Source organism: Pollicipes pollicipes, unplaced genomic scaffold, assembly GCF_011947565.3.
Source record: "Pollicipes pollicipes isolate AB1234 unplaced genomic scaffold, Ppol_2.1 Scaffold_2555;HRSCAF=2994_pilon_pilon_pilon, whole genome shotgun sequence".
Lineage (NCBI taxonomy): Eukaryota > Metazoa > Arthropoda > Thecostraca > Pollicipedomorpha > Pollicipedidae > Pollicipes > Pollicipes pollicipes.
Window position 1 is genome coordinate 42,669,445 of NW_023596136.1, and position 26,959 is coordinate 42,696,403.

At 60.3% G+C, this 26,959-nt stretch overlaps 2 protein-coding genes across 2 annotated transcripts in view; one reads left to right on the top strand and one right to left on the bottom strand.

Annotated features, from left to right (window-relative positions):
- The window catches only part of LOC119103789 (hemicentin-2), a 34,972-nt gene extending 14,067 nt beyond the window's left edge, over positions 1–20,905 (top strand). The window contains exons 2-10 of the mRNA XM_037227447.1: positions 6,510–6,705; positions 11,766–12,223; positions 14,111–15,247; positions 16,000–16,514; positions 16,827–17,005; positions 17,356–17,522; positions 18,058–18,226; positions 18,581–19,284; positions 19,617–20,905. Of these exons, the coding sequence (XP_037083342.1) occupies positions 6,510–6,705; positions 11,766–12,223; positions 14,111–15,247; positions 16,000–16,514; positions 16,827–17,005; positions 17,356–17,522; positions 18,058–18,226; positions 18,581–19,284; positions 19,617–19,771 (3,680 nt within the window). The 3' untranslated portion in view covers positions 19,772–20,905. The remainder of the gene's footprint in view (positions 1–6,509; positions 6,706–11,765; positions 12,224–14,110; positions 15,248–15,999; positions 16,515–16,826; positions 17,006–17,355; positions 17,523–18,057; positions 18,227–18,580; positions 19,285–19,616) is intronic.
- A 488-nt stretch (positions 20,906–21,393) lies between these two features.
- LOC119110255 (serine protease easter) lies at positions 21,394–26,959 on the bottom strand (the record flags this gene model as incomplete). Its single annotated transcript, XM_037234019.1, is given in 3 exon segments — positions 21,394–22,595; positions 26,222–26,404; positions 26,939–26,959. Coding segments are annotated over 3 exon segments (335 nt in total), but the record flags the coding sequence as incomplete, so codon positions are not given.

The following is a 26,959-nucleotide window of genomic DNA, read 5'->3' on the forward strand; positions in this document are numbered from 1 at the left end:
CATTATGAGCGTCCGGAGCTGCTCTTGTGTGCGGCGCTCTGCCGTGACCCAGAAGACCAGGAGGCCACGCGTCGCCCGGAGACTGCGACGCATAGAGCCGGCGTACCGTGTGCGCGGAGACTGCAAAGTGGCATGATAGACTAGCACCAGGCAATCCTCAAAGAGCGTGCGTGACTCATTACGGGTCTTTGAGAACGCTCATAATCTCAGCAGAACCGTGTGTCATTCCCGGTGATTGCATCAGCTTTCACGAGGCGCCCAGAGCGATGCGTTTTTGCAATTTCTTCAGCCGACCGGTATGGAAAGCCGGACAAAAGTCGCGCCGATGAAAAGCCGACCGGCGCCGGCGTCGGCCGCGAGCCGTCAGCAGCGCCCCTGGCCGGGCCGTTCGTGTGTGGCCGCGGCCTCCGTGCCAGGCCGCCATCACGTGGCGTTGGGCGGTAAGCGGCACCGGCCGGTACTGGCCGGGTCACGGCGCTGACCTGCGGCCCGGCCCGCGCCAAAATGTGTCACCTCGGCTGCCCGCGCCGCGCGGCCGGGTGGAGCGCTGGCACGCAGTCTCCGGCCGGTGAGAACATCGATCCGGCGCCGCGCGAGCTGTGGACGGCAGCGAGAAGCTCGCCAGAGGCGGTCCAGCAGCTGCGCCACTCGCGCCTCGCGTCTTGCCGGCGCGGCCAGTGACCCCGCGGAGTCCGCTGAAGCGGGGCGGTGAGCCGGCGCGTACAGCGGAGCGCCGGGCGGCACGCGCACACCTCCTCTGCAGCATTCCACCCGGGCGACCATGCAGCGCGCCGGCGGCGGACTCCGCGGCGGTGTGGCCGCTCGGCGCCGCCGCGCCGGAGAGGACCGGGCCGGCCGCTCGGCCGCCGGGTGCCGCGCGGGCGAGGCAGTCCGCGTCTGGCGGTGACCCTGGCGACCCGACGATTGCCTCTCGATCGGCGACGGCGGCCCGCGATTGGAGAGTCCGGCTGCGAGACAAAGGCGGGAGCCCTACAGCTGTCGGCGGCCGCCTTCCGGTGGGCTGTCACGTGGCCGCTTTTTGGCCGGCGTTCGTTTGTTCAGCGTGCGGGAGCGCCGTGGCGGGAACAATCGCGTACGTGACCGAGGGGGCGACTCGAAGTTTTTTGGCGTGCGGCGCGATCGAGTGTTTTTCGCCGCTCTGTTTTCCGTGCCGTGTTGAGCGGACGCCGCCGGCTCTGGTCGCGGTCACGGCCGGCCGGTCGGTTCCGCGTGCGTGACGCAGACCTGGACCGTCACGACGCCGCTTCGGGTAGCGGCCTGAGCGCGCGCCGGAGGTTCCCTTTCGGGGCCTGAGACCATGCGGCGACCGGTCCAGCGGGGAGCCAGGGCCGGGGGGACTGGCCCCTGCCGGGCGACGGGGGACCGGGAGGACCCGGCCTGGCCGTCACATCAGTCACCGTCCGCGTCCCCTGCCCCGCCCCCCGCCGGCGGTCAGCCGGCCGCTGGTCCCGTGATGTATTCATGGAAAATAGCCGGCAAACAATAATGTATGGGGGGGCAGGTCGGGCTGACAACCCTGGAGAATGGCTCGGACGCCCCCCGCCAGGCGACTAAATGTCCGCACAGCGCCCGCGGCCGGCCGGTGCACCCTCTGAAAGGGGAGTCTCGCCGCTGGCCGAGCGACGGAAAGCCGATAAGCTGCCAACAAATGGGCCCCTTTGATACCAGAGCGCGCGGGGGCATCTTATCTCGCTCGGATTCAATGTAAAGCTGCAGCAAACAGCGCGGCTCGGCGCCGCGCGCGTGTAATCGGACGCAATCTCCCAAATCCTCGTCTCCGCCGCATCTCGGACCGGCAGCTTTGTGCGGCGAGCTGCAGGGCGCCGCGACGCCCTCACTCTCGAGCGCGCGCCAATGGCGGCCAATTTGGCGAGAGCGGAGCGGTGCGGCGGCGCCTTCTGTCATCTTCCGCCCGGGCTTCCACTCAAGGCGCTCGGCCCTCGCGACTGAGGACGCCGAAGGATTGGAAAAGCTTCGCGGTGAACGCTCACCGAGAGGTTTCCGCTGCGCATTATTGGGACGCTCCGAGGGAGATGAGATACTCGGCTCCGTGGACGCCCGACGGGTGTCAACACGACGTCACGATACCTCACCGTGCGTCATATGAACTTCCGTGGAAACCGCCGTCCATGGATATACTCCTGTCTGGTGTTGTCCTCGTGCCCACCTCGGCTGCGTCACCCGTTGCCAAATATCGTCCCCAAGTTGTAACATATAACGCCACAGAGAAGGACGCCGCAGCAGCTCCTACGGCTTTGAGTAGTCGCTAGGTGTTTTTGCTTGTGCTTGATGTAGATACTTATGATGTCATAGGTGGCAGCCTCAGATAGGACCCTGCCGATGAAAGACGCGGCCCAGACATCTTTTCCGCGCGCAGGCACGGCCAGAATGCGAAGCATGAACGCGCTCGTGCAGCGCGTCCCCCAGCGCGGCGCGCGGGGCAGCCGCCTGCTCGGCTGCGGAGCGCCCGGCGTCGTCCCGGCCGGTGCCGTCCGCGGGCGGCGGGTCAGTGGCGCCACCACCGGTGACCGCAGGCGTCAGGCGGCCGCCGCCGCCGCTGTTGCAGCGGTGCTCCGGCCGGCCGACAGGTTTCCCAAGGCCTGCCGGCCGGTGCTGCATACGGCGCGGCCGGGCCGGTTTAAAGGTCAGGCCGGACGCCGCGCTCTGCCGGACGGGGAGTGGCGCCGGCCGAGCGGCGCGTGCCACGGCAGGGCGGCTGAGAGGGACGCTGCGGTCGACGCCGGCAGCCGGCGGGCTTTGATGACGGGCCGGGTGGCTGGCTTAGCCAGCGGCGGCGGGCCCTATGAACTGCCGTGAGAGGGCCAGGTAGGGCTCCCACCAGTGGCTATCAAAGTGGTCTTTGAAGCGTTATGCCTCCCTTATCATGGAATCAGAATACACAAATTTGGATGCATGCAATCATCGGCATAAGAAGTTGAGGCCCATACCCCTATCTGAGCTTGTATATTGGTCACAATTTGTAATTATATGGAGGTGCCTACTCCACAAATATTACGATTTGCGAATATTGTGTACATCTCATCACACTACATAAGCATGCAGATGTCAAACGTCACAGGCAAACATGTAAAGCATTTCTCTCAAGTTATTTCCATTGAGTAAGTCCATTACATGAACTGCGAGACCGAAATCGCTGTATTACCACAGGCTGCAAGACCCATTGGCTCCCTTCCCAGTACGGCCGCATCCGTCACTGGTAAGCAGAACCCAGGTTTCTCTCACCGCATCACCTCTTCCGCGAAGCGCCGCATGGAGGCCATCCAGCCTCCGCGCTCCGGTATGGTTCGCGTGACGTCACGACCGCTGAGTCACGTGCCCGACCGCGGCGTGCCGTCACGCCGCCAAGGTGCTGCCTGCAGCCAGCTGTCGCTCGGCTGCGGGCAGCGTCAGGGCGGGAAGCTGTCCCGGGAGGCTGTCCTCGGGACCGGAAAACCACCCGGTATCGCCTGTGCTGGCGCCAGTTTCCTTCAGATGTCGTGGCGTTCTGAATCACGGCCGGAGATACCTGTCCTGACCTCCGCCGCCGCTCGCGTGCCGCCGAGCTTCATGAAGCTGTCCTGGGCGCGGCACCGACGCCGCGCCGCACCGCAGCACGCCGTCCTAGTCAGCAGCAGCAGCAGCGCGGCGCACCGCCCCAGTCAGCAGTCGCACTGCAGCACACCGTCCCAGTCAGCAGTCGCACCGCGGTACACCGCCCCAGTCAGCAGTCGCACCGCAGCACACCGTCCCAGTCAGCAGTCGCACCGCAGTATACCATCCCAGTCAGCAGCAGCACCTCAGCATACCGCCCCAGTCAGCAGCAGCACCTCGGCATAACGCCCCATGTCAGCAGTCACACCGCAGCACACCGTCCCAGTCAGCAACCACTTCCGCCACAGGGGCATTGTCTCCATACAAGAGGCAAGACCATCACAAGGCCGCTCGGACACAGTAGCTATTATCCGAAGCATCGCGAACTTCCGCCCTTTGTGGCGCGGGCGAAACCAGACCCTTCTTGTGCCTTGCTGTCTGTTTCACAATCTTTAGGCCTGTAAACGTCGCAAAAATCGCCGGTCTCTTTCATTCGCGGAAGACGACTGTTTTTGCCCATTGGAGCCTTTTTAATTGGATTACTGTGGCGGCATTGTTGCCTCATGACTTACTGCTCGCCTTTGTATGCACTGCTATGGTGTAATGCAGTGTAGTTATGTAAGAAATGACATGATAGCTAGGCCCTAGCGTCCCACCCAAAAGTCATCATGATAAAATTCACTCGCTTGCAAGAGAAATTCCTCTCACCACCTCAGCCACACTGACGCCGCCAAGTGACCGGCGGGGCCGCCAGCCCAGACGCAATCGCCACCTCCAGCGCTACCGAGCCGTCGCTGCGTCACGCAACGCGGCCATTCCGGGGGAACGATCGCGCGCGATCAGGTCTCGACCGACGGTTCATAAATCTCCCGTCTGACGGCGCCGGCGCCTCGGGCCCGGCCGCCGGCGGCGCGGATGCCTGCGCCGCCATCCAGAGCCGGGCAGCGCGCCCGACGAGGCGCGCCAGCGCACGCACTGCTCGACATGACGGGCCGCCGCCGGCGGCCCTCATGTCGAGCGGAACGCGAGTCGGCCGCGGCGCGCGGCGTTTGACCCGCGCGCCGCTCCTTCATCATTATGGCATAATCAGCGTTTGATTGTCGCCGGCCGCGCGGCGACTCGCGCCCCGGCCGGCGACAGGTCAGGGGGCGGCGAGTGAAACAAAACAGAGGTCGGGCGCGGGTCAGGGCTGCCGCGACGGGCGGCGCCGAGGAGCGGCCGACGTCGCCGCCGCCGCCGCCGGGGCGCGTCCTCCGTAGAAGACAGCTCAGCAGCGTCGCCGCTGAGATCCGCGTTGGACCGCAAAAAGCACGGTGAAAGCACGTCGGAGGGCGCTCGTCAGTGCAGCCTGAGCGACGGCTCTATGGAGCGGCACGGACAGGCGACGGCAAGGCATTCCGCAGCCGTGACGTCACGGTCATGACGTCACGGCCCGGTGACGGAGCGTTCGGATGCGCCACGCGTCACGGCCGCGCTGATTCAGCGGAAATGAGCGGCGATAAGTTGACCCGCCGTTCCGTATTGGGCTCACCGTCCGTCGCGGTTATTTCGGAGAATGAGCCGTGGATAACGTGACTGCACGCTCCAACCGTCCTAGTCACTCCTTAATTGTCAATCTCGGAGAATGCGGTCACTGACGCGTCGGCGTAAACAAAGGACTCGGAAGACTTTCTCCGAGTTTCCGTGACGCCGCGTGACCGAATTTTGCGTCTGAGAGGGAACGGACCGGAAAAGACCAGTGTGGATCGCCTATCAGAATGGAGCGATGACCGGGAGAATGGGAGAATGACTGCCGTGCTCACGTTCAGGTGTCGGGGGTTCGGTGCCACCTCGTTCGTCACCACCGCGGCTCAGTTTGAAGTGGGTGGGCGATTAAGGTCATCCGCTGGATGGGTGCATTCTGCGGATGCAATTACCGATGGTGAGCGCGGATTTCTTCTTGTTTCTTCTGCATTTCCCATCCCCGTCATGCCTGTGATCTTGTCATTGAAGAGATAGGGCTGAGTGTCATGGAGATAACAAACGTTATCGTTAAACTGTTTTCGGAAAAGTCGCTTTGATCGTGCAGTTTTAACATGAGGGAGTGACTAGCGCACTGAAAATCGTCCTATCGCCCAGTTTGTTTCTGCATTAACTTATAAACAAACTAATTGGGTTTGCTGCGACTGCGGACATAAGCCTTGTTCACACTGTGAACCTCTGCCGCCATCGTCTGGCTCTGCCTCGCAGACCAACACTACCAGACCAGCCAGCGTAGCGTCTTCCCCCCTTGGCCGGGTCCACGGCGCCGCCCCTGACTGGGCTACCGCGGGAGCGTCCGGGCGCGGTGCGCCCTCGGCCGGGCTCTGATCAGTGGCCGATCGGGGCGCGTCGTTAGCGTGCAGGGCCGGGCCCATTCCGCGCAGCCAGTCAGTCAGGTGGCCGCCGATAACGCCGCTCGTTAGGCGGCGGAGGCCCGGCCCGCTCCTCGGACCGGACTGGGGTACGGCTGGCGGCCGGAGACCCCGCTCCGGGCCACGCCTCCGGCTGGGCAGGTATCGGGGCAGCGGAGCGAGCGGGAGCCAGCGCCGAGCGGCTGCGCTCGGATGACGTGCTCAGGAGCGATTTGGAATCGACTCGGAAGATGAGGTGTGATTGGGACTGGGTTTTGAGGAGGCTTAAGTATAGACGTAAAGCGTAAAAATTTAATCAAGTCGCAAGTTTCCGTGTTCTGGATCTATGGACATCCGACACGGCTTGAAAGCTCACTAAAGGACTCTGTCCCGCCTGAGCTCGCGTGTTGCCCACTGCTGTGTGTCGAATACCCCACACTTGACACATGTCGATGACCCCACACTTGACAGACCAACATCAGCCGACATCAGGCCTGTGCCTGACCCGACTCTTCCCGCCCGCAGGCGCCATGTTGACCTCAGGCCAGCGGCCGGGCGACGGCAACGTGGACGTGATGGAGGGACAGGACGCCGTGCTGCAGTGCCGCTTCGACCCGGCGCTGGCGGATGGCGACGACGTTTCCTTCTACTGGAGCCACAAGAACATCCGCGAGTGGGACACGGTCGCCATCCAGAAGGACCTCTTCCGGGAGCGATACAGGTGAGACATCCGCCCCTCCCCACCGCCACGTGATGAAGACCTGGCTAACGGTACGCGACGTGCCCAGCCTACAAGAGCACATGATGGATCGGAGCGTATGATAATGCGTGATTAAAGCACGCGCTATTTGTGATTCGTCTTGTGATTTGAATTTCGTACGGGCAGTGCTTCTATTACTGACGGCCGATAGCTGTTCGTGTTGTAGCGGTCATTTCTCTTGATCGTCTCGCGGTCAAAACAGCTCCATATTTATACGCGGGCGGGATGCTAACGCACTTGACCTAATCAGACGCCCGCGCCGAGGAGGCAAAACTCGCATTACATCTCCATTAATCACCGGCCTGCAGACGCGTCTCTCCGAGCGGCGCTGGTAACTTGTTACCGCTGCGCGTGACTGTCAGGTGCGCCGGCCTGCGCGGGATCACGTGGATCACGGATCACCGGCCTGCACCGGATCACGTGGTTGGCCGACCCTGGCGCTCCGCCGGCCCTTCGCCCGGCGCACGGGCGCCTCTCGGGAGCAGCCCGCGCCGTCGTGTCCAGTCTCCTTGTATTGCACTCCTCCCTGGTCTCTGTTTACGTGCGGCGATAAACCACTCGCCGCTATTGTCCGGCGGCCACCCCGCCGGTCTGCGTGGCTGCGGCGCGTGTTTGTCTGCCAGGACGACAAACCACAGCGTCTGGTCGTGCATAGCACGTGACAGAGCCTGTAGCGGGACCCGAGGACGCCCGGATGTGACGGCGGTGCGTCGGCTCCTTTGATCGGACTGACTGGCACGTGGCGAGGTCGGCCGGCGACCGCCGATAGTGTGCTGTGCGCGACTGCAGTCTCCGTCGGGCGCGCGCGGTCCTCGGCGCCGCTATTTCGTCGGCGAGAGTTGCATCGGACGTGTGCCGTGGCATTACGCAAGCAGAGTCCTTTCATAGCAAATGACTGACCCTAGGCGGGCGTTCATTTTGCATGGTTGTCAATGCGCTGCCAACCGTCAATGTACATCATCAGATAACGAGATGTCATTATCATTCATCATTAGATGTATGCGATGCACATACTAGCTATGCACATACCTAGCCGATCGAATCAGATTTACAACTTACTCACCATGCCTTTCATGACTCGTGTTCATCCAACACGGCCGGCGTACTCGTTCGTGCCTCCACCCGATCGCTGCTCTATGCCTGGCTCCGAGATCCGTTACGGTTTTCGAAGGGCGTCGTTCCCATACAGAGCCCACGGGGGGCAATGAGTCCGGATAGTGAGCCTGCTATCAGCACGCTGAGATGCTGGACTTCCCGCCGCGTCGGCGGCGGGGGATTAAACACCCCACCGATTGACCGGAGCACCAGCCACCCGCCAAGTCGCAGCGCCCGAGCTGACTCGTCCGCCGCTCGTAATTGGGCGGCGAATGGGGCGGGGAAATGTGCAGCGGACGACCGGGAGCGTGAGCCTCGGAGGCCGGCAGAAATGGCGGCACCATGCGGGACTGCGACGCCAAAGGCAGACCACGCTGCGCTCCGGGTGGGTTTGACTGGCGCGCGGTCATGTCACATGCTATCTCAGGAATGTTTGAAAACGCCGGGACAGGGTGGGTGGACGGAGGGAGGGGCGGCAGGGGAGGGGGGGGGGACTGGTCCTGTGGCAGCGTCAGCGGGCAGCCGCACAAACAGCAGTGACGCTCTCCCCGGGGCACCCGCCGCCGCTGAGCCGCCTCCGTACGGTTTGTCGTAAACTCGCCACCGTTGTTTTCGGCCCGCGCGCGGCCCCACAAAACACTGCACCAAGATTATGCCAGCGCGGCGGGGGCCGGGCGGCCTCCGCCAGCCGGCCAGGTGTGTGCGTGCGCGCGCACACGCGTCCTCGGGCGGCGGCACCGTGTTTGCGCTGGGCCGGCGCGGATTCTTTGTCTTCCGTCCGGCGGGGGAGGGCAGGAGCGACGGAGGGGTGCAGGGGAAGGGGTGCCGGCGGTTCCTCTGCTCCAGCGACGGGGAGTCGTCCGGCGGCTCACCTGGGGCGTCCCCCTCCGTCCGGCCGGGCCAAATTACGACCGTGGCCGGCACACCGGCCGCAGCGGTCATATCTGATTATACACCCCGGCAGGGCCGGAGACCCGGCCCGCAAAAAAGCCGGTCCCTCATGTAAACCGACCGGCTCCCAATTTGATGGTGTGTGGGGTTGATTTCGGAACGGTCCGGGTCTGTTTAGTTAGGGATACTAAAGAATTAGCCATGGCCTTTTTGTGGGGCCTATTAGGCAGACATCGTATCTATATGAGTATATATTCCGGTGTCTCCCTTTCAAATTCACTTTTGTCTCGTCAGCGGGTTTTGCTCGCACTCCTGTGGGGACTCTTCTCGCCAAGACGCCTCTTGGCTCGCAGGGGTCGCCCGGTGTACAGGACATGGACCAGAGCGCGTGCGGCGGTGCTGCCACCTAGCCACGAGCTGTGCGGCAGAGTACAGTTAGCCCAGCCTGCGCGACAGGCGGCCACACCTAGATAACATTCGGGCGACACCTGAGCCAGGGCAGGCCCGTGCCGGCCGGGACAGCAAGCGGGGCCTGTCCGGTCTACTCCGCTCTGGTCCGCTCGGGTCCGGTCCGTCCCGGTTTGGTCTGCTCGGGTCCGGTCTGCCCCGGTTCGTTCCGCCCGCTCTGCGGCCTTCCTGTCCACAATGGATCCGTCCGATCTGGTTTCCTCCGCCCCGCTTCCCCTCGCTCTCGGTCACCTCCAAGTCAGCTCTGCTCAGTCCAGTTCGTCCTAGTCCGGTTTACCCTGAGTCTGTTCTCGCGTGCTCCGCTCCGCTTGGTTTGGTCTGTCTCATTTCCCTCCCGTCCGTCCCAGTCCGCTCTGCCGTCGGCGGTGCTCTGCAGTCGGGTCCGATCAGGTGCGGTCTCCTCTGGTACTCTGCGGTCGGGTCCGATCAGAGACGATCTCTAGTGCTCTGCAGTCGGATCCGATCGGATGCGGTCTCCTCTGGTGCTCTGCAGTCGGATCCGATCAGAGGACGATCTCTGGTGCTCTGCAGTCGGGTTTCGATCTCATGCGGTCTCCCCTGGTGCTCTGCAGTCGGGTTCGATCTCATGTGGTCTCCCCTGGTGCTCTGCGGTCCGCTCCCGCTCGGTTCGCAGGCCGGCACTGACACCGTCCCACCTTGAGCCGTCGGCTGCCAGTCTCAGCGCGGCGGCGCCCGTCGTAGCCTGACCTTCGCGCGCCTGCCAGAGCTGTGCAAAGCGACGCTCGGTGCCGAGCACTCGTGCACTTAATCAGAGCACAAGGCCGCCCGGAAATACTCTGGACCGGCCGAAATGGTGCTGTACCCGCCGACGTGCCGCCCCTCACCAACACGAAAATGATTAAGGCACTCGTAAAAAACACTCTCGTAATCATGGACGGATAATGCGGTATGCGCTGGGCGTGGCGGTAGCCCCGCGAACCCTTAATTGTAATTAGCGCTGTTTGAGATTCTTTAATTAATGCTCCCCACTCCGGCCACTCCACGACATAATTTTGTCTCAACATTCTCTACCCGTGGGCTGTATGCCCTCATGAACGCCCCGTTTGAGGGAGTCCGCTCAACACCGTGCTGTATGCTCTCGCGCGTGCCGAGTCGACGGAAGCGTTGGGGAACAGTCTCTGGCGCCGCCGACTGAGAACTGCGGGTGGAAGGCATGCGGCTGTTGAGGCCAGCCGGTGTCCGTGGCCGGGAAGAGGGGTTTGTCCGGCCAGTGTCCGTGACTCGGCTGAGAGTTGTCCGCCCGGTTACTGTGGCTCGGGTGGAGGTTTGTCCGGCCGGTGACTGTGGCTTGGCTGGAGGTTTGTCCGGCTGTGGCTTGGCCGGGGGTTTGTCCGGCCGGTGACTGTGGCTCGGCTGGAGGTTTGTCCGGCCTGTGGCTGTGGCTCGGCTGGGAGTTTGTCCGGCCGGTGGCACGTGCGCGGTGGCTGGCGCGATCTGTGGTGGCGGCAGGTCTATGCGGCAGGCCACCCACCATTGCCAGTCTCATCACGACCCAACCAGCATAACGAGGGCTGATCACGGACATCGCAGACTTGGCCTCTACGTCTCTGTCAAACGGCATTAATTCCTGTTCTACCCGACATCCGCCCCTCACGGTCCCATCTCCCTGTCTTCCTCATCATTCTTTGCCTCTCTGGCTTTCTTCCCTTTCTTTCTCTCTCTTCCTCTCTTCCCCCTCTCTCCTTCTCCCGTTCCATCCTCCTACCCATCCTCTCTCTCCCTCTGCCTTCGAGCGGCCAGCGACAAGCCGGCGGGAAGTGCTCCCTCCACTCCGACGGCGTATCTGATCAGTGATCTCATCACGGACGACGACACGACATTCGCATTAGCCGCCGCGCTCGCCAGGCATCGGCCAGACTCGCTCCGTCGCCTCCATCGAGTACTAATGGCGGTTTTTGGAAGGGAAAACGCGCTGACATCCCGCGTTTGTCTCCGAGAAGCCATTAGTTTGTCTGGCCGGTCGGTCCTCACCGTTTGCTAATCAGCGTCTTTTATTTCGGGCTAGGCTATATGTGGGCTTCCTTTCACCGCCATCACTTTTTACCTGCTTGCACAGCGTCCGCCATCGACAATCGTCTGCTGTCGTTCTGTACCGGGCCTGAATGGAGTCCGCCATGCGGGGGAGGGAGGAGAGGGGGTGGCAGGCAGGGCGGAGGAGGGTGACGCGGTCACCGCATGCGGGTGCTCAATTCGGCAAGCTGCGCTGCGGGCGCCACGCCCGCCTCTGTCATCGACTCCGGCGGGCCGGTTGGTAAAACCGCAAGGTCAACGCAGATCCGTCCTCCGGGGGTTACATGCAGAGATAATTCTTCGCAAGAACATGAGTTTAGAAGCGGTGCAGCCGTTCGATTCCCTCATGACATCATGCAGACAATAGCAGTGTCCATATAGTGTGCGAATGACATCATGTCAATGTCATGTAAGTGCCCTACCGAGGAAAAGCAACATCATGTAGCAACTGAAACGTGGCATCATATCTTCTCTGACGTCACAATGGTCTTAGCGGCCGACGACGACCTGCTGTGACACCGCTCCCTTACCCGCAGCGTGGACGCGAATCCGGTGGAGGGCCGCTACGACCTCACCATCACGTCGGCCACCTACGAGAACGACAACGGCCAGTTCGTGTGCAAGGTGCGGCGCGTCGGCAGCGGCACCGACCTGCACACGGAGAAGGTGTCGCTGACGGTGCTGATGCCGCCGAACCCGCCGACAATCGGCTCGGAGGCGTCCGAGCCGCTGGAGGAGGGCCGACCGGCGCCGCTGTCCTGCAGCTCGGACGGCGGCAGCCCGCCGCCCGAGATCCGCTGGTACCGGCGCGGCTCGAGCACGCCGCTGCCGGCCGAGCTGACGCTGGCCGAGGACCGCTCGCAGCCGACCGTGTCTCGGCTGACGCTGGAGCCCACGCGCGAGGACAACGGCGAGCAGCTCGAGTGCGTCGTCTGGAACCGCGCCATGGCCGAGGGCGAGCGACTGCGCGCCGTCACCGACCTCAACGTCAATTGTGAGTGCGCCGGCCACGCGGGTGGACCTCATGCCGCGGGGCGGGAGGGGGGGGGGGGGGGAGGCTACTCTGAGGTTCGTGATACCGCACGGCCGACACACCGCTGGCTTATCCCGAAGGACGTCACGGATATCAGTCCAGCCTGACAGCGCAGCTCGCGTGGCTGATGCGGATCTGCGGTGACACGTGTCCGAAGTGATGGGCGTCGGCGCTGAGATGTGTCTGTTTTAAACGATTCAGTCCGAACCGTTCGATTGGACGCATGCCTAGGATCAGAGCTCTCGCTGACAGGTTGAAGGTCCGTTTGACAGGCGTATGTCGTGTGACTGTTGGACAAACACGTGAGCCCGCTGATCACTCATCCCATCGAGCACCCCTCCAAGACGCAACTCATAGCGCGAACACCACGCTGACGCATCCACCCCCTCTGTCCACGCGCCACGCTCCCGCCCCCGCCCGTCATGTGCAGCAGCATTTCTCCGCGGCTGCGGTGTCCAGCCGCGCCCGCCGCCGTCGCTATCGGACCATCAGGCGCCGCGGGGTCGCGTCCCGCCCGTTCGTGAGGTGACCGGCCTGGCCGGAAAGGCCTGTCTCCGCCCGCCGGCCGCCGGCGACTTAATCCAAGGCTGATCTGGCTGGCGGTGCTACCGCGGCACTGTTTTTGCGGCCGCAGGGGCGGCACGCTCCAGCGCGACCCGTCATTTGTCGGCCGTCTCCTCTGCGGGCGTCCCGCGGTGGAACCACTTTGTTCGGGTCGCCGGCGGCCGACGCCTCTGCATGCTGCCGTGGCCGGCGCATGCGTGGAGCGGGCTGGCTCGCTGCGGATGTCCGCGGCAGCGGCCGCCTGCGCCAGCTCCGTACGAGTCACGACTGCGTCTCAGGGGTCACACGCAATCTCGCCGTTGGCTGCGTGATATGCGTCAGACACGCACTTGGGGATCTTCTGGCGGGGAGCATACGCGACCCGTTCGGAGAGACGCGCACCACCGGCCGCGGTGCGTGGGCCGGCCTGCAGCTTCCTCTTCCTGCTCTTCCTCATCGTTTCCTCCAGCCCCGCTCGCCGTGAGCGTCCGCCAGGCCCGGCGGCGGCGTCACTACGCCGCTCGTTTGTAGGTCGAGTCGGCCGCTCCGCCCGCCGTCCGGAGCCGACTAATTAATGAGGATGATGCTGCCAAACCGGCCGATCCCACACAAAGGACGTGCTGAAGAAGACCGGCACTTAGCGTTTTTGCTTGAGTGACCGCACAAAGCGCTGCTTTCGGCGGCTAACACGGGCGCCCCGGCGACGCCCTTTGTCGTTTCGGGCGTTCATTTGTCAGCCGGCGGGCGCCGGGGACTCCACGTGCAGTCCGCGTCCCGAGAGGGCGCCGGGCGTGGAAGCTGGCCGCCTTAGCTGTCCCCAGGAGGCAGAGTACCTGAGATCGGAGGGCATCAGGCGGGTTCACGGCTCTTCTCGGCTCTCAGAGCCGTCGCCATCCCGCACCAACTGGAGGGCAGACTCGCATCGGTTGGTTCAGCAAGCCACCCGTCTTTCCTGTCCTTCAGCCTTCTTGCTTTTCAATACAACCCAGACGGACCATCTCAGTCACAATTCTGTTTCACAGCTTACAGTTCACAGCTCAGATGACGTCACCGACTCGTGACACTCGACCGTGATCGTGTCAGATCGTCCCGTGACCCTGTCAACCTGTCCTGTGACCGTGTTAGACCGTCCCGTGACCGTGTCAGACCGTCCCGTGACCGTGTCAACCTGTCCTGCGACCGTGTCAGACCGTCCCGTGACCGTGTCAGACCGTCCCGTGACCGTGTCAGACCGTCCCATGACCTTGTCCACCCTGTTCGGCTGTCTCGTGTCCCGACTGTGACCGTGTCCTCCGTGTCCGACAGACTACCCGCGCATCGAGGTCGGGCCGGACAACCCGCTGCGCGTCGAGATGGGCCGCTCGGTGCAGCTGCAGTGCCGCGTCGACGCCAAGCCGGCCGTGACCAACGTGCGCTGGATCCGCAACAACGCCTTCGTCGGCACCGACTACACGCTGGCGCTGGAGGACATCGGCGTCGACGACGCCGGCGCCTACACGTGCAGCGCGGAGAACGCCGTGGCCGAGGAGAAGCAGGACCTGACTCTGGACGTGCTGTACGCGCCGAACGTGCGCGTGCGGCCCGAGCGCGAGGTGCCCGAGGGCGGCAGCGTGCAGGTGCTCTGCGAGGTGGATGCCAACCCGCAGGCGCAGCACGTCTACTGGCTTCGCGAGGGCGAGCCGGAGTTCCGGCAGGACGGCGCCACACTGCGCCTCAGTCGCGTCTCGGCTGTCGACAACGGGGAGTACGTCTGCGTGGCCGTCAACCACGTGCTGAGTGTGGGCATGACGGAGCCGGAGGAGCGCGTAGGCAACGCCACCACACGCATCTTGATCCGGCACGCGCCAGGTCAGGCTGTCATCTCGCCCGAGGAGCCGGTGGGCGTGGAGGGCCGCTCGCTGACGCTGAACTGCGCCGCTCGGCCGCCGGGCCACCCGACGCCCAAGTACCGTTGGTGGCGTGCCGACCGGCCCGACACCCCTCTCGGCTTCGGCGCGAACCTGACCTTGGACGGGGTGCAGGCGCGCCACGCCGGGCAGTACCTCTGTGAGCCGGAGAACGAGCTGGGACGTGGCGCGGCCGCCGCCGTCGAAGTGCGCGTGTTCCGCGCGCCCGAGTTCAACACGCGTCTGCAGCCGGAGGTGAAGCGCCCGGTGGAGACGGTGCAGTTCGCGGCCAACTGCAGCGCGCAGGGGCGCCCCAAGCCGTCTGTCGCCTGGCTGAAGGACGGCGTCGACATCAGCACCGCCGACGGCCTCTACGACGTCAGCATCGACGAGACGGAGATGAACGACGGCGCCTTCACCGTCAGCAGCGCGCTGAACTTCCGCGGCCAGGCGCGGCAGGGCGACCGCCTGACCCCGGCCGACCGCGGCAACTACACCTGCCGCTTCGAGAACGTGGCCGGTGAAGCCGAGACCACCATGTTGCTCCGGATCAGACGTGAGTACGGGGCGAGCGCCGCCGGCGGAGCTGGGCGCCGGCACTGACGCTGAGCTGAGCTGGGCGCCGGCACTGACGCTGAGCTGAGCTGGGCGCCGGCAGCCGCTTAGGTGTCAGCGGACTGCTCTTTCTCTAGGCTTTGAACGCGGCCCGCTGTGCTGTCTTGGCATGATCTTGGTGTCCCGTTTATTCCTGCAAGGTTTTGTGTGTTGATACTGCCACCGCCCATTTCTGTTCGGCAAATTACTTGGCCGAATTTTAGGCATACACCACGCAGCTTGGGGAAGTCAGAAATGCTATTGAACTTGATACGATAAATTAGATGTTATTGCTTGATAACCATGTGAGTCACTGCCGCCTAAAATTATGGTTCTGATTTGAAAGCACGGATCTTGCATAGCTGTGTTTCAGCATTCATTAATTCGCAAGAAGCTTAGTCGGCCGTGCTGGACAGACCGACCGCAGCCGGCTTGCCCGCGCGGATTTCTCGGCGTCCTGGATTGCCCCGAGCTGCGGGCGATTACAATCGGGAACGTGCTCACTCTGTGGCGGCGAGTGGCCGTGTCTTGCACGGCCGAGCACGAGCTCGCACACCCCGGAGGGCGGCGTGCCTGCGGCCAGCGCCGACCGCACACGCCGTGCACCGAGGCAGCCGGAAGCGCGTCACACCTGCGCGACCGCCCGTCTTCCACACGGCGTGCGGCGCCGCCGGAGCTTCAGCCGCCTGTCGCTGACCTCGCCTTCCTCCCCAGACGCGCCGATCGTGAAAAACGAGTACAATATGGCGGCGTTCGACGTGGGCGAGGAGGCGACGATCGCGTGCCAGATGCAGGCGTACCCGGCGCCCGTGTTCCACTGGTCGCACCAGGGCGCGCCGCTGGCCGCCGACTCCAGTGGCTTCTACGACACCAACACCACCGAGCTGGGCAACGACGTGCACCAGTCGGTGCTGCGGCTGGCCAGCGTGCGGCTCGGCGACTACGGCGAGTACGTCTGCCAGGCGCAGAACGAGGAGGGCGAGCACAGCACCTCGCTGCGGCTGCAGGCCAAGAGCCGGCCGGACCCGCCGACCGAGCTGCGCGCGGCCGAGCTCGGCACCAGCTGGGCGCTGCTCGACTGGAGGCCCGGTTTCGATGGCGGCTACCGCGGCACCATCCACCACGTGACGCTGGTGGACGAGCGCGGCAAGGAGCGCGCCTTCGACTGCCAGACGCGCCGGCCCTGCAACGTCACCTCGCTCCAGCACCGCTCCACCTACCGCTTCAGGGTGAGTGCGCGGGCCCCGAGCGCTGGCTTGCCTGAGCTGAGGCGGGAAGCAGTGGGTGCTCATACGCTAAGAGCAACGAACAAGGCCCCTGTTTCCGTAGAGGTTTGGCGGTATGACACATATGCAGTCCCAAAGTAGCAAGCCCAAGCCGTAATGTGTGATCAGCCACGATCGTGACCCTCCTGCCAACGTCATGACACTGCCTTCCGCGCGCATGGTCGACGCAACCCCGCTCTCGACAAGCGCGCACAGGTCTGCGGTGCGACGCTGCCCGCACCGCTGCGGCACGCTTTAACGCCGCCTCTCTCATAGATCCGCGCCAACAACGAGAAAGGCAACTCAGACGACTCGCAGCAGATGCAGTTCACCACGCAGCTGGACCTGAGCCAGCTGCCGCAGCCGCAGCGCGCGCAGTTCGAGCGCGGGTCGCGTCAGCTCAGCTTCCACGTGGTCAGCTCGGCCATCGACGTGGTCGGCATGCTGGACGTCAGGTCAGTGGCCGAGCGTTAGCTGCGATGCCAGGCCTATGGGTGATATAGCTTTGTGAGGCATGTCACTCAGACTCCACTCACCTGGCAGGTGTTGTTTCATTTGCGTGCTTCGGGGCTCACGTGCCCTTCATTTTCAGCGCCATCTGACTTTTTACTACTCCGACGTGTGCAACGCTCGGACGGCATGTCAATGTCTAGAATTCAGCACGGCCATTACTCAGGCCAGCCACTGGAGCAGGCTCGTCTTCGTCGCTGCTTTCGGCGCTTCTCGCTGGTCGCAATGTATGCAGCCCGGCCGCCTGACGACGATCGGCCCCGCCTGTCGCTGACGCCCGCCCGCCCCTGGTCAGGTCTGATGAGGGCGACTGGCGGCCGGTCGAGCAGCCGGTGCCCGTCTCCAACAACCGCGGCCTGGCCGAGCTGCCGGCCGCGCTGGGCCCGGTGGCCGACGTGCGGACGCGGCTCTGCCTGCGCGGCAACACGTCCGTCTGCGGGCCGCCGGTCCAGGCCGAGAATGGTGAGCTGCCAGCGGCGGAGGCGGTCGAGGGAGGGGACGGGCGTGGCGGGGAGTGGAGGCGCGTCGGTCCCGCTTTCCGCAGCGCTTTTGAGGTACAGATCGCCCGGGGATGTGAGTGATTCCGCTGTGTCCCGGCGAATATCCCAGCGAAGACATGTATTCCGCTTCCACTATACGTGGTCGTCTTCGCCCGTGTAGTCAGGCTCGGCGTATCTGACACTGCAAGTAGGCGCTTGTTCACATGAACAACCACTATTGCCGCTGTGTGTTATGAACGCGGTGATCCCAGACCCGACGTCATCAGCACAGCCCTCTAACCGTCCTTTCCCTCGTGGTGTGCATGGTTGCGCCCTCCCAGGCAGGCCGGTGGGCCAGGTCTGCAGGCCGAGCCTGCAGACCTGCGCTCTCACGGCTCTTGCGGCCGTACACAGTCTCGGTGACAGCCCCCAGCCCGGACGATCAGCGCCTCCCAACCCGGCACACGTTGCCGACCACGCGGCCCGCCCATGTTGACGGATGTGTCTACGTCCCGCAGTGGCCGCCGGCTCCGTGCTCCCCGCTTCCCTCGGGGTGCCCGTGACGACCATCATCATCATCGTGGTCGTGGTGATCGTGCTGGTGGCGGCGCTGGTGCTGGCCTTCATCTGCTGCCGCCGCGGCAAGATGGCCAAGAAGACCAACAAGGCCTTCAATGACGATGCCTAGTAAGAAATGACGTGTTGGCTTTTGGAGGACGAAGAAGGTCTGTGTCTTGTCAGGCGACTTAAGTCTGGATGGTGGCGTGACCTTCGGACTACGGTGAAATTGGTTGCACACGACGTTTTTGCATTGGCCGAGACGAGTTCCGGCAGTTTTCGAAGCGTTTTCCTCCAACGTGCGAACAGAGAATTATCTCTGCTCTCTAATCAGCTCCATACAGCCAGGAATCACATGTGCGTGTTGCAGCCTTTCACGCCACATTGCCGGTGCAAGATGAGCGTTTGCGCCCCTGTTTCGCTGCCCAGTCGCCAGATGGTAGTGCGCCGCCAGCAGCTAACCCATCCTCTCGCGTCCGCCAGCAACCGTCAGAAACTGCCGGCGTATTATCCGCCGGGCGGCGGGCCGGACAACAAGCCGGGCGTGGACGCGACCAACCTGGCGCGGCTGAACCAGGACCCAACGAAGGTCATTTACGGCGCGCGGCCCGGGTACGAGCACAGTGCGGCCGCGCCGGAGCACGTGCCAGCCAGCACCCAGCCGCCGCCAAACGGCGCCATCAACATGGCCTACATGGAGAACAGCTACTCCAACTCCAACAACGGCGGCTCGGTCAACTCCCAAGACTCGCTGTGGCAGGTCAAGGCCGGCAACCCGGACAACCGCTCCCATGGGAACCCGGACAACCGCTCCTACAGCAACCCGGACAACCGTTCCTACGGCAACCCCGACACACGCTCCTACGGCAACCCGGACAACCGTTCCTACGGCAACCCCGACAACCGCTCATACGGCAACCCCGACACACGCTCCTACGGCAATCCGGACAACCGCTCCTACGGCAACCCGGAGGGGCGACCGTTCACGTACGACCCCAACAACTACGACCCGGCGCAAGCCAATTACCTGCCGGACCAGCCGCTGGGCTACGGCGACTACGGCCAGTTCCCGGCGCAGCAGGCGTACCCAACGGACGCGGCGTACCCGGCGCAGGACGAGTACGGCCGGCCATACGAGTCGGACCCGTACGGCGCCGTCGGCGGCCGCGGACGGCCTCACCACGCAGGTGCGTGATAGCTCGGGCTACTGTGCTGCTTGGGGCGGGCCGAGCTGCTCGGTATGTGTGTGGGGGGTGGGGAGAGGGGGGGGGGGGAGCGCTCGCTGGCGGCGGATGGGAAGATGTGGTGGGAACCATGTCGCTGGATACGCGACGAATCCTCAAAGTTATGATCATTGGTGGCCGTTTTTCGTATAATCATTTGTGGCCGTCGCCCCGTCGGCAGGCTGGGTAATGAGCGTCCTCTTTCGTTGCTGCTGCCCTCACCGAGCTTACGCTCGTACCGCGGCTGCCGTGCGGCGACGGCGGCGCTTGACGTGGCGGCGCGCCTCTGTCCGCAGACGGCGGGTACCGGGACGTGTCGGGTCTGCCCGACCCGTACGCCGACCAGGAGCCGGACAACAAGCCGCAGGTGTCGTTCGACGAGTCGTTGGAGAGCGGCTACTCGACGCCCAACTCGCGGAGTCGCCGGGTCATACGGGAGATAATTGTGTGAGGCCGGACGCTGCGCTAGCACCAGTGAGCCCCGCCGCGGAGGCCCAGGGCGGGGCCGAGCCGCCGCCGAGGCGCCCGGCCCTCCCCGGAGCCGCAGCGAGTCGCGTTGCGAGGCGGCCCGGGGCCCCGGCCCCGACCAGGCCCCTTCGCTGTGATAATCGGCCCCGGAGGCCTCTTCCCACGCGCATGGCCGGCCAGTCATTGTGATAGTAGTTCTGACTGCTCAAAGCTAGGACTTGCATCAGACGTGGAGCCGTAGCAGAGTGGCGAGCGCGCAGCGAGATATTCGCACGTTCATAGCATCGCAGGGCGTTGCGTTGATACTTGGAAAGGTCACATTTGTGGATGCGAGAAGAATGGCTGGTTTGATGTCCGAATGTTCGCACTTGACGCCGCGACCAAATGATGCAAACACTTGACTCAGTGTCATAGGGCAGCAACATGCAGTGTGAGTGGGCCGATCATGGGTGCAAGTACGAATGAAACGCATGACGGAAGGAAATCTCCGCGAGAGAGAATATTAGCGTTTATGTAAGGGTTTGCTGTTGGAAAGCGACTCTTTCCGCGGGCCAACGTACTTAAAGTGTACCTCCCTGAAGCGCCAACATGCGTCTGCAGTCTTATGTCGTGACCAGTGTTCGCAAATGCTTCATCGCCACGAATCGAGTGGTGCGTGCCTTCCTTTTGGCGGTCGTCGCAACTTCCTCACGTGTCCTGTACATATCCATGCGACCGGCGTGCGTGCAAGCGTGCCTGGGCAGGCACCCTGTCCGCACTCGGAGGTGCCATGTGCCAAGGGTCCGGTCGGCCGCGTGCTCGGCGCGCTCTTCTGTCGGGCGTGGCCGACTTCCGCCCAGATGCCTGCGATCTCAGACATTGAGGCGACTGCGGCGACCCACTGACGCCGCACTGAGCAGCTGCGGCCTCCCTCGGCGCCGCTCGGAGCACAGCGCTGCTCTACCGCAGGCTGCCGCGCTGATGCTGAACTGCCAGCTGCCGTCCGCCGACACTGTACTGTGCGTGGGACGGTGGTGCATTGCCGACTTGTTGTGAATACATTCTATTGTTAAGAGTATGTGCGATGCTTTCATGTGCCGCTTCGATGTCTAACGGGAATACACAGTAGAATACTGATGCTTGCTGCACTGGCGGAGGCAAAACGAAGTCGCTGAGTGACAAGGGCTTGATTTCCGCGGAAAAGGATGATGGGGACGCTTCTTCTGCACGCCGAGTGTTTGACGGGCCTGACTTTTTCACTCCTTCGCCCGAGATGATGTCACTACGCGGATCTAACAAGTGCGATATCCACATGGAATTCATGTGTACCAATGACATTCATAACTGAAATGTGAATGCAGCCCTCTCAGACCCCGTTGTGGCCAATTATCACATGGCTCGTGGGACCGAGCTGCAGAATGTTTGCTGCAGGATTGCTAAAAGGTATTGCAGCAGGTGGCGCTGGCATATACATCTCCAGCTGGTGCTGAGATTGCATAGTTTTTCTCACGGACCCCTGTCTACACAACCGCGACGGAAACTTCAGTTACGCTCTTGGTCGCCTTTTGCTTATATATTCATGCCGGTGTTCAGTGGAAGCTCAGAAGTCAAGTCTGTAACAGCGAAACATCGGGCTCGAAACAGTTGACTGCTCACCACCAACCATAAAAACGCGTGGCCAAGACGAAAGGTTTCGATGACCAGGATAAGCATTCGGGCAGCTCTCACCATAGAATTGCATATTTTGTGTCAGGGTGTGAGACCTTGAATGACTTTAATATTCGTGATGGTCGTGCAATGGTCGCGGTTTGCGATAGTTTGTTATTTACGAGTTTGCGTTGCATAAATAGGCGACAAATTTCATGCACGGTATGGGTCATCGTAGTGTGTTCCGGTGTCATGACGTGAGAATTTGAATAACTCAGTATTTTGATGTGTATATCATGCAGTATTTGCACAGATTCAGAGTGTTCTCTGCATTGCACGTTTTAGTTATTGCATGATATTTTGCGCAAAATTTTACATAAGCGTGATTATGGGCGTGGCTACCAAAGGTTGAGTTGCCATAACAACCGATCCTTGCTTGACAACGTCGTTTAAACAGAACCTCCCGGTATATTGAAATCCAACTAGTTTCAGCATACACTTTGTAAACTCATAACGCCGCATAAACAGGCCTTCAAAGCATTTCACCATGACACCCAGCATGACTGCACAACATCGCGCTACGCGTCCGAGTCCAAGCAGATAACTTGTTATAACCATGAGTTAGCCACCTATCGGAAACCAAAATTCCTATTGCAGGCGAACCAGGCTTTCGTGAACGACCCCTGTGCTTCCCTGCAAACGACCACAGAGCCAATATCTAGACAAGCCAATGAGTAGTTGGCTAGATAAACACACACGCTACCTCAGACCATAACCAGGCCCTGAGCGCCACGGGCGCCGATCGATTCACCACTAGAGCACCGCGCAATGTCTTCAAGGCCTCTGATGCATGTGCATGCATATGCTTGCGCTTCTGCATTCATGCCACAGAAAGAATCCTGCCAATTTTCCTCAATTCATGATGGTCTGCTATCACAATTTTCCCTTCCGAGGAGTGGGAGGCTTTCGTTTGCCGCACATACCGCGCATTTTGGTAAACAACGCGCATCCGCGTTGAAGGTGATGAAGGCCTGGTGCAGGATGTCCCCTTTAAGGCATCCGAAGCTGCTCCAGTATCCAGTCGGTGTAGTCCAGGACTCTGGTGTAGCCCGCGAGCTTGCCGCATTCGCCCGTGCCGAACGACGAAATGCCCGTTTGGTACCACCGGACGCCCTGTCGCACTGCGGCGCACCAGTTGGACGCGGTGAATGACAGAAATTAGGCACAACGGAAACACTGAGCTTCCAAACACATGTAGACCAGTGGAATGCTGCCTTTTGAGGCAGTGTTGAAACAAGAAGGCGCATCGCTGTGGCCGGTGAATAGTATTACATCAGTGACATTGTCTTGGCAGCATGGAATGGAATGGGTTCCTGACGCCTATCCCAGCGCCGAAAAGTGCGCGGACCCTATCACCTACCTGGCACCATGGGGTGACACAGATCGCCGAGACTAAGTTGACACACAGTACTGTTGTAAGACGGTTCCCGAAAGGGAGACATAGATCCCTAAGTGTACAGTCCACAGCCAATGCGCCCAGTTAAAGGTATTGTAATTTTTTATATTTGGTATAATAAAGAACTGAATAAGTTCCAGAACTGGGTAGATCAGCTCAGTGACAATACAATGACGACATCACTAATGACTTAATCTGTGCGAAAAAAAAACAGTACAAAATGCGTGATGATGCTATCGAATGCTTTCTGCACCACCAGCTGACGTAATGCCGTCCGTGAGTCCGACACCATTGCTATATTCACTCCCACTCACCGCTCTGCTCCGGCCAGCTTTGAAACACTACGGTCACTTCGATTCAAAGCACAAACGCTACACGACACCCGCACGGACTACACCCGCATCATACCCACAGCTCACCTACAGCTTCAGCCAAAGTGAAGAAACAAGCATTTTAATATCATAATGCTGAGATTTACCCATAACATTGCTGTGTAATTAGAAAACGCTTTTTGCTCTGATATTAATGAAGCCGAGCGTTTCACACTTGCTGTTTTCACGATGAAGTAATGCTATGAAAAGTTTAAAAATATTAATGTGTGTACAAAGTTTTAGTATACAAATACTTTGACAAGAACAAGATTGTCGACAAATTTTCATTAACATGGAATAGGTAAACCATTAAGAGTAACTAAGGATAAGGTTGTTATATAAAACAGGGCCGTTTAAAGATATTTCTTCAGCCCATTCCTGTACCCCACCAAATTTCTAGGTAAACACTAGGTTTAGCAATCAGCAATGTGAATCTGTCAAGGGTGATAGGTGCTGACTGCGCCATTATTGTTTACATCGGTGCTGGCTGTGTGGGGCAAAGCGGGCTTTAAGGATCATACCATTCAAGGATCAGTCATCTTGGATCTTCCAAAGGTATGAGAGCCTTGTTAGCTCTGAAAGAAATGTAAGCAGGCTCTGTTAGTACCGCATGTAGTCTATGTATGTACTGCATACCTATGGTCAAGGACGTTGCAGGGACGTGAGTTTATTTTGTCGCGTCTGCGTCAGAGACGCAACCGAATGTGTTAGTGAGTTTTGAAAAGTTTGGGTGGGAAGAGATCTGACATCATACCTGTTAATAAAAACATGATCTCGCTCGTAGCCAACTAACCGCAATTTTATTAGGTTTGCCTTTACAAATTTGTTTTTAAATCTTTACGAAACACTTCTAGCCGAAAATCGCCATAAAAGATAGGTGAGTAGGACATTAACACCTTTTTTATTTTTGAAAGCTTTAAGCCTTAATCCTTCGTGAAAACCACCAGTTTGGTAATTGACAACAATATGAAACAAACAATTTTCTTTAATTTGCATTGGGGACTGCGTAGGCTCCGACCAAGGCCCTATAATAAAGCTCCGACGATACAACATACCAAGCCAGTAGATTTCACAAGCAAAGGAGTAGCTGCAATGCTGCTGTGATTTATTTGCAGTTGAAAGGCGCAAGACACCGTATGACATTGTAGAAAAGCAGCACGTAAAGTCTCCTTAAAGTTGCCAATGCTTAAGTGTTTATCATCGATCCCGTAATGTGTCGCTACATCGCGATTAGCAAAACTTTATTAATTCCTGAATCAATGCGCTTTGCTTTGAGCACACCCGCGGTCGCTTCTTTAGCACATTTTGTGTGCATCCTACACACACCTTAGGATACCCAGGCCTTTAGTGTATACAACCGAGTCTTGTGCGTCAGATGCCAATCCATTGTTCCGAAGCTCCCACCGTCCTTGTCTTGCCCCTCTCGCATCTCTGCATGACGTATATCTCAAAGCGCCTCCTCACCTTAGCTTGGACCGCCCATCTACCTAGGTCTGAAGTTCTCGTATTCATGGCAAGAGCACTCACTCCTGATGCTGTATTTGCTACTCATTTCCTTTATTTTACTTCTGTACTATACATTCCGGTCTAGTCTCCCCTGCCTTTAGGATATCAGGACGCCGCTTTAGGAGTTCCTAGGGCATTTCAGCACTCTAGCTCCCTTCTTTCAGTAGGTCTTCAAGGTGCTTATTCAGCTACCGCCAAACTCGTAGATGAACTAGTCTTGTATCTATGAACATAAACTGTGAAATTTCTGAATTTCGCCCAATTATCGGTGCTTATGACACCACTCATCTAGGCTTCTGTATCCCCGCCTCTGTTTGAGTTTAAAATCTTATACGGCTTGAGCCAAAAGTGGATTCTAGGATCCCGAAAACGCAGAACCTTACGGGATCCGGAATTGGGGTCCAAGAACATGTCTGATTAGAAAACAACCTACCCTGGCTTGGAGAAATCGTTTAAGGCCGTTGATATGCCTTCGTTTGTGCGCACCTGTCCCTAAGAATGTGGGCGCCAATCCTCCGACGGTTATGGACTCTTAACTTATGTCAGGTGTTCCTGTCTACCCGGGGACCAGGTGGCCCAACTGGTCCCGAAATGCTATAACCTTGGATTTTTTTAGTGCTCCTCCATCTGGGCTTGAGGTGCAGCTCGACATGCCCATTCGGCACCTGACGACCTGCGCTTGTTCAAGCTTTTGCACTTAGATTAAGAGACACTTTCACATACGCATAGAATGCTCCTAAAAACATGCTAATCGACATCACTCTGCCTGCACTTAGCGGCGCCTTTTTTCTTTGGACCTGAAGGCACCTGCAGTTAGATTTGGAACTTCAACTTCCTCCACGGTTGGCGTGCCTCCGCGATAAACATCACGGCCCTTGCCTCTTCAATCGTTTGTTGGCGCTCCTCTACCTGAATTTGCAGGCACCTTTCTATTGGGGCTGGGGGAGAACCTGCACTTGGACTTAAGGTCCCTTGGCTTTCTATAAGCTGGGAAGAACTCTTTTGCTTTGACGTGCAGCGTTCCTCAGCTGAGACGGCCTCCTCCACTACAGGTAGGAGCACCACTGTTCTTGGAGCCCGAAGAACCTCTCTATCTGTGGTTAGGCCAGCTCTGTCCAAGTTGTAGATATGAAGTTATCGCAGACTGGGCGGGGGGGGGGGGGCACTCTACATAGGCCTGGGGCTCTGTGGGTTAAGTGGGTTAAGAGCGTCCCTACATCTGGGGTTAACGTCCCCATTCGACCCGGATTTAGGGGACCCATTCTGCTTGGTTTGTACGACACACTTAGCTTAGCTACCTGTAACAGGGGCGTCTGAAGGAATACGGACCTAATACCATGCTGGCTTAATGGGTAATGCGCGTTCCCAACACCAGCATGCAGCGTGGATTACTACAAATCCTTGGCAACAGCTTGACACAGCAGGTAGCAGCACCAACCTGGCGGCACAAAGTCATATGAGTCCATGCACCCACCTGGCACCATGAGGGGGCCGCCAGAGTCACCACGGCACGTGTCAGAGCTGTTGGGGCCGGCTCCAGCGCAGATGCGTCCCTCCAGGCCCAACTCCTCGAAATCGAAGTCTCTCTCGCAGCTGGTTAGAGGTCGCACCGGTAACGTTGCCGTTTGGAGAATAGCAGTGAAGTCATTCTGGCCGCCTGCGGGTACACCACGCCAAGCGCAGTGAACGGTAGCCATTGGCCCCTGGCTTACGTGCCGGCAGCTGGAGGTACATACACATCGCCCACTGCCACTGGTGTGTCATCTGTGATGCAGTCAATGTAAGGCAAGTTCGTGCTGGTCAATGGGCAGCCGAGGGTGCCTGAGAAACAGATAAATAATTTCACGAGACATGAAATACAAAGTATTTGGCGATCTGACGGACTTTCGCCAGGTGCTACCTGACAGATCTGACCAATATGTGGGCTGACCAGCCGCTTATCTCACCCCTGACCAAGCTGACGACCAATCTATCTCGTTCTAGCCCCAGCTGACCACTCAATGATGTCACTTCCTCCCATCTGACGACCTCCACTCACTCTACCCTAGACAACTGACCCTCACCCATCTCACTCATTCCCCAGCTGACAATTCACCGATCTCACTCCCGCCCTAGCTGACCACTCACCGATCTCACTCCTTCCCCGGCTGACCGCTCACCAATCTCACTCCTGTCTCGGCTGGCCACTCACCGATCTCACTCCTTCCCCAGC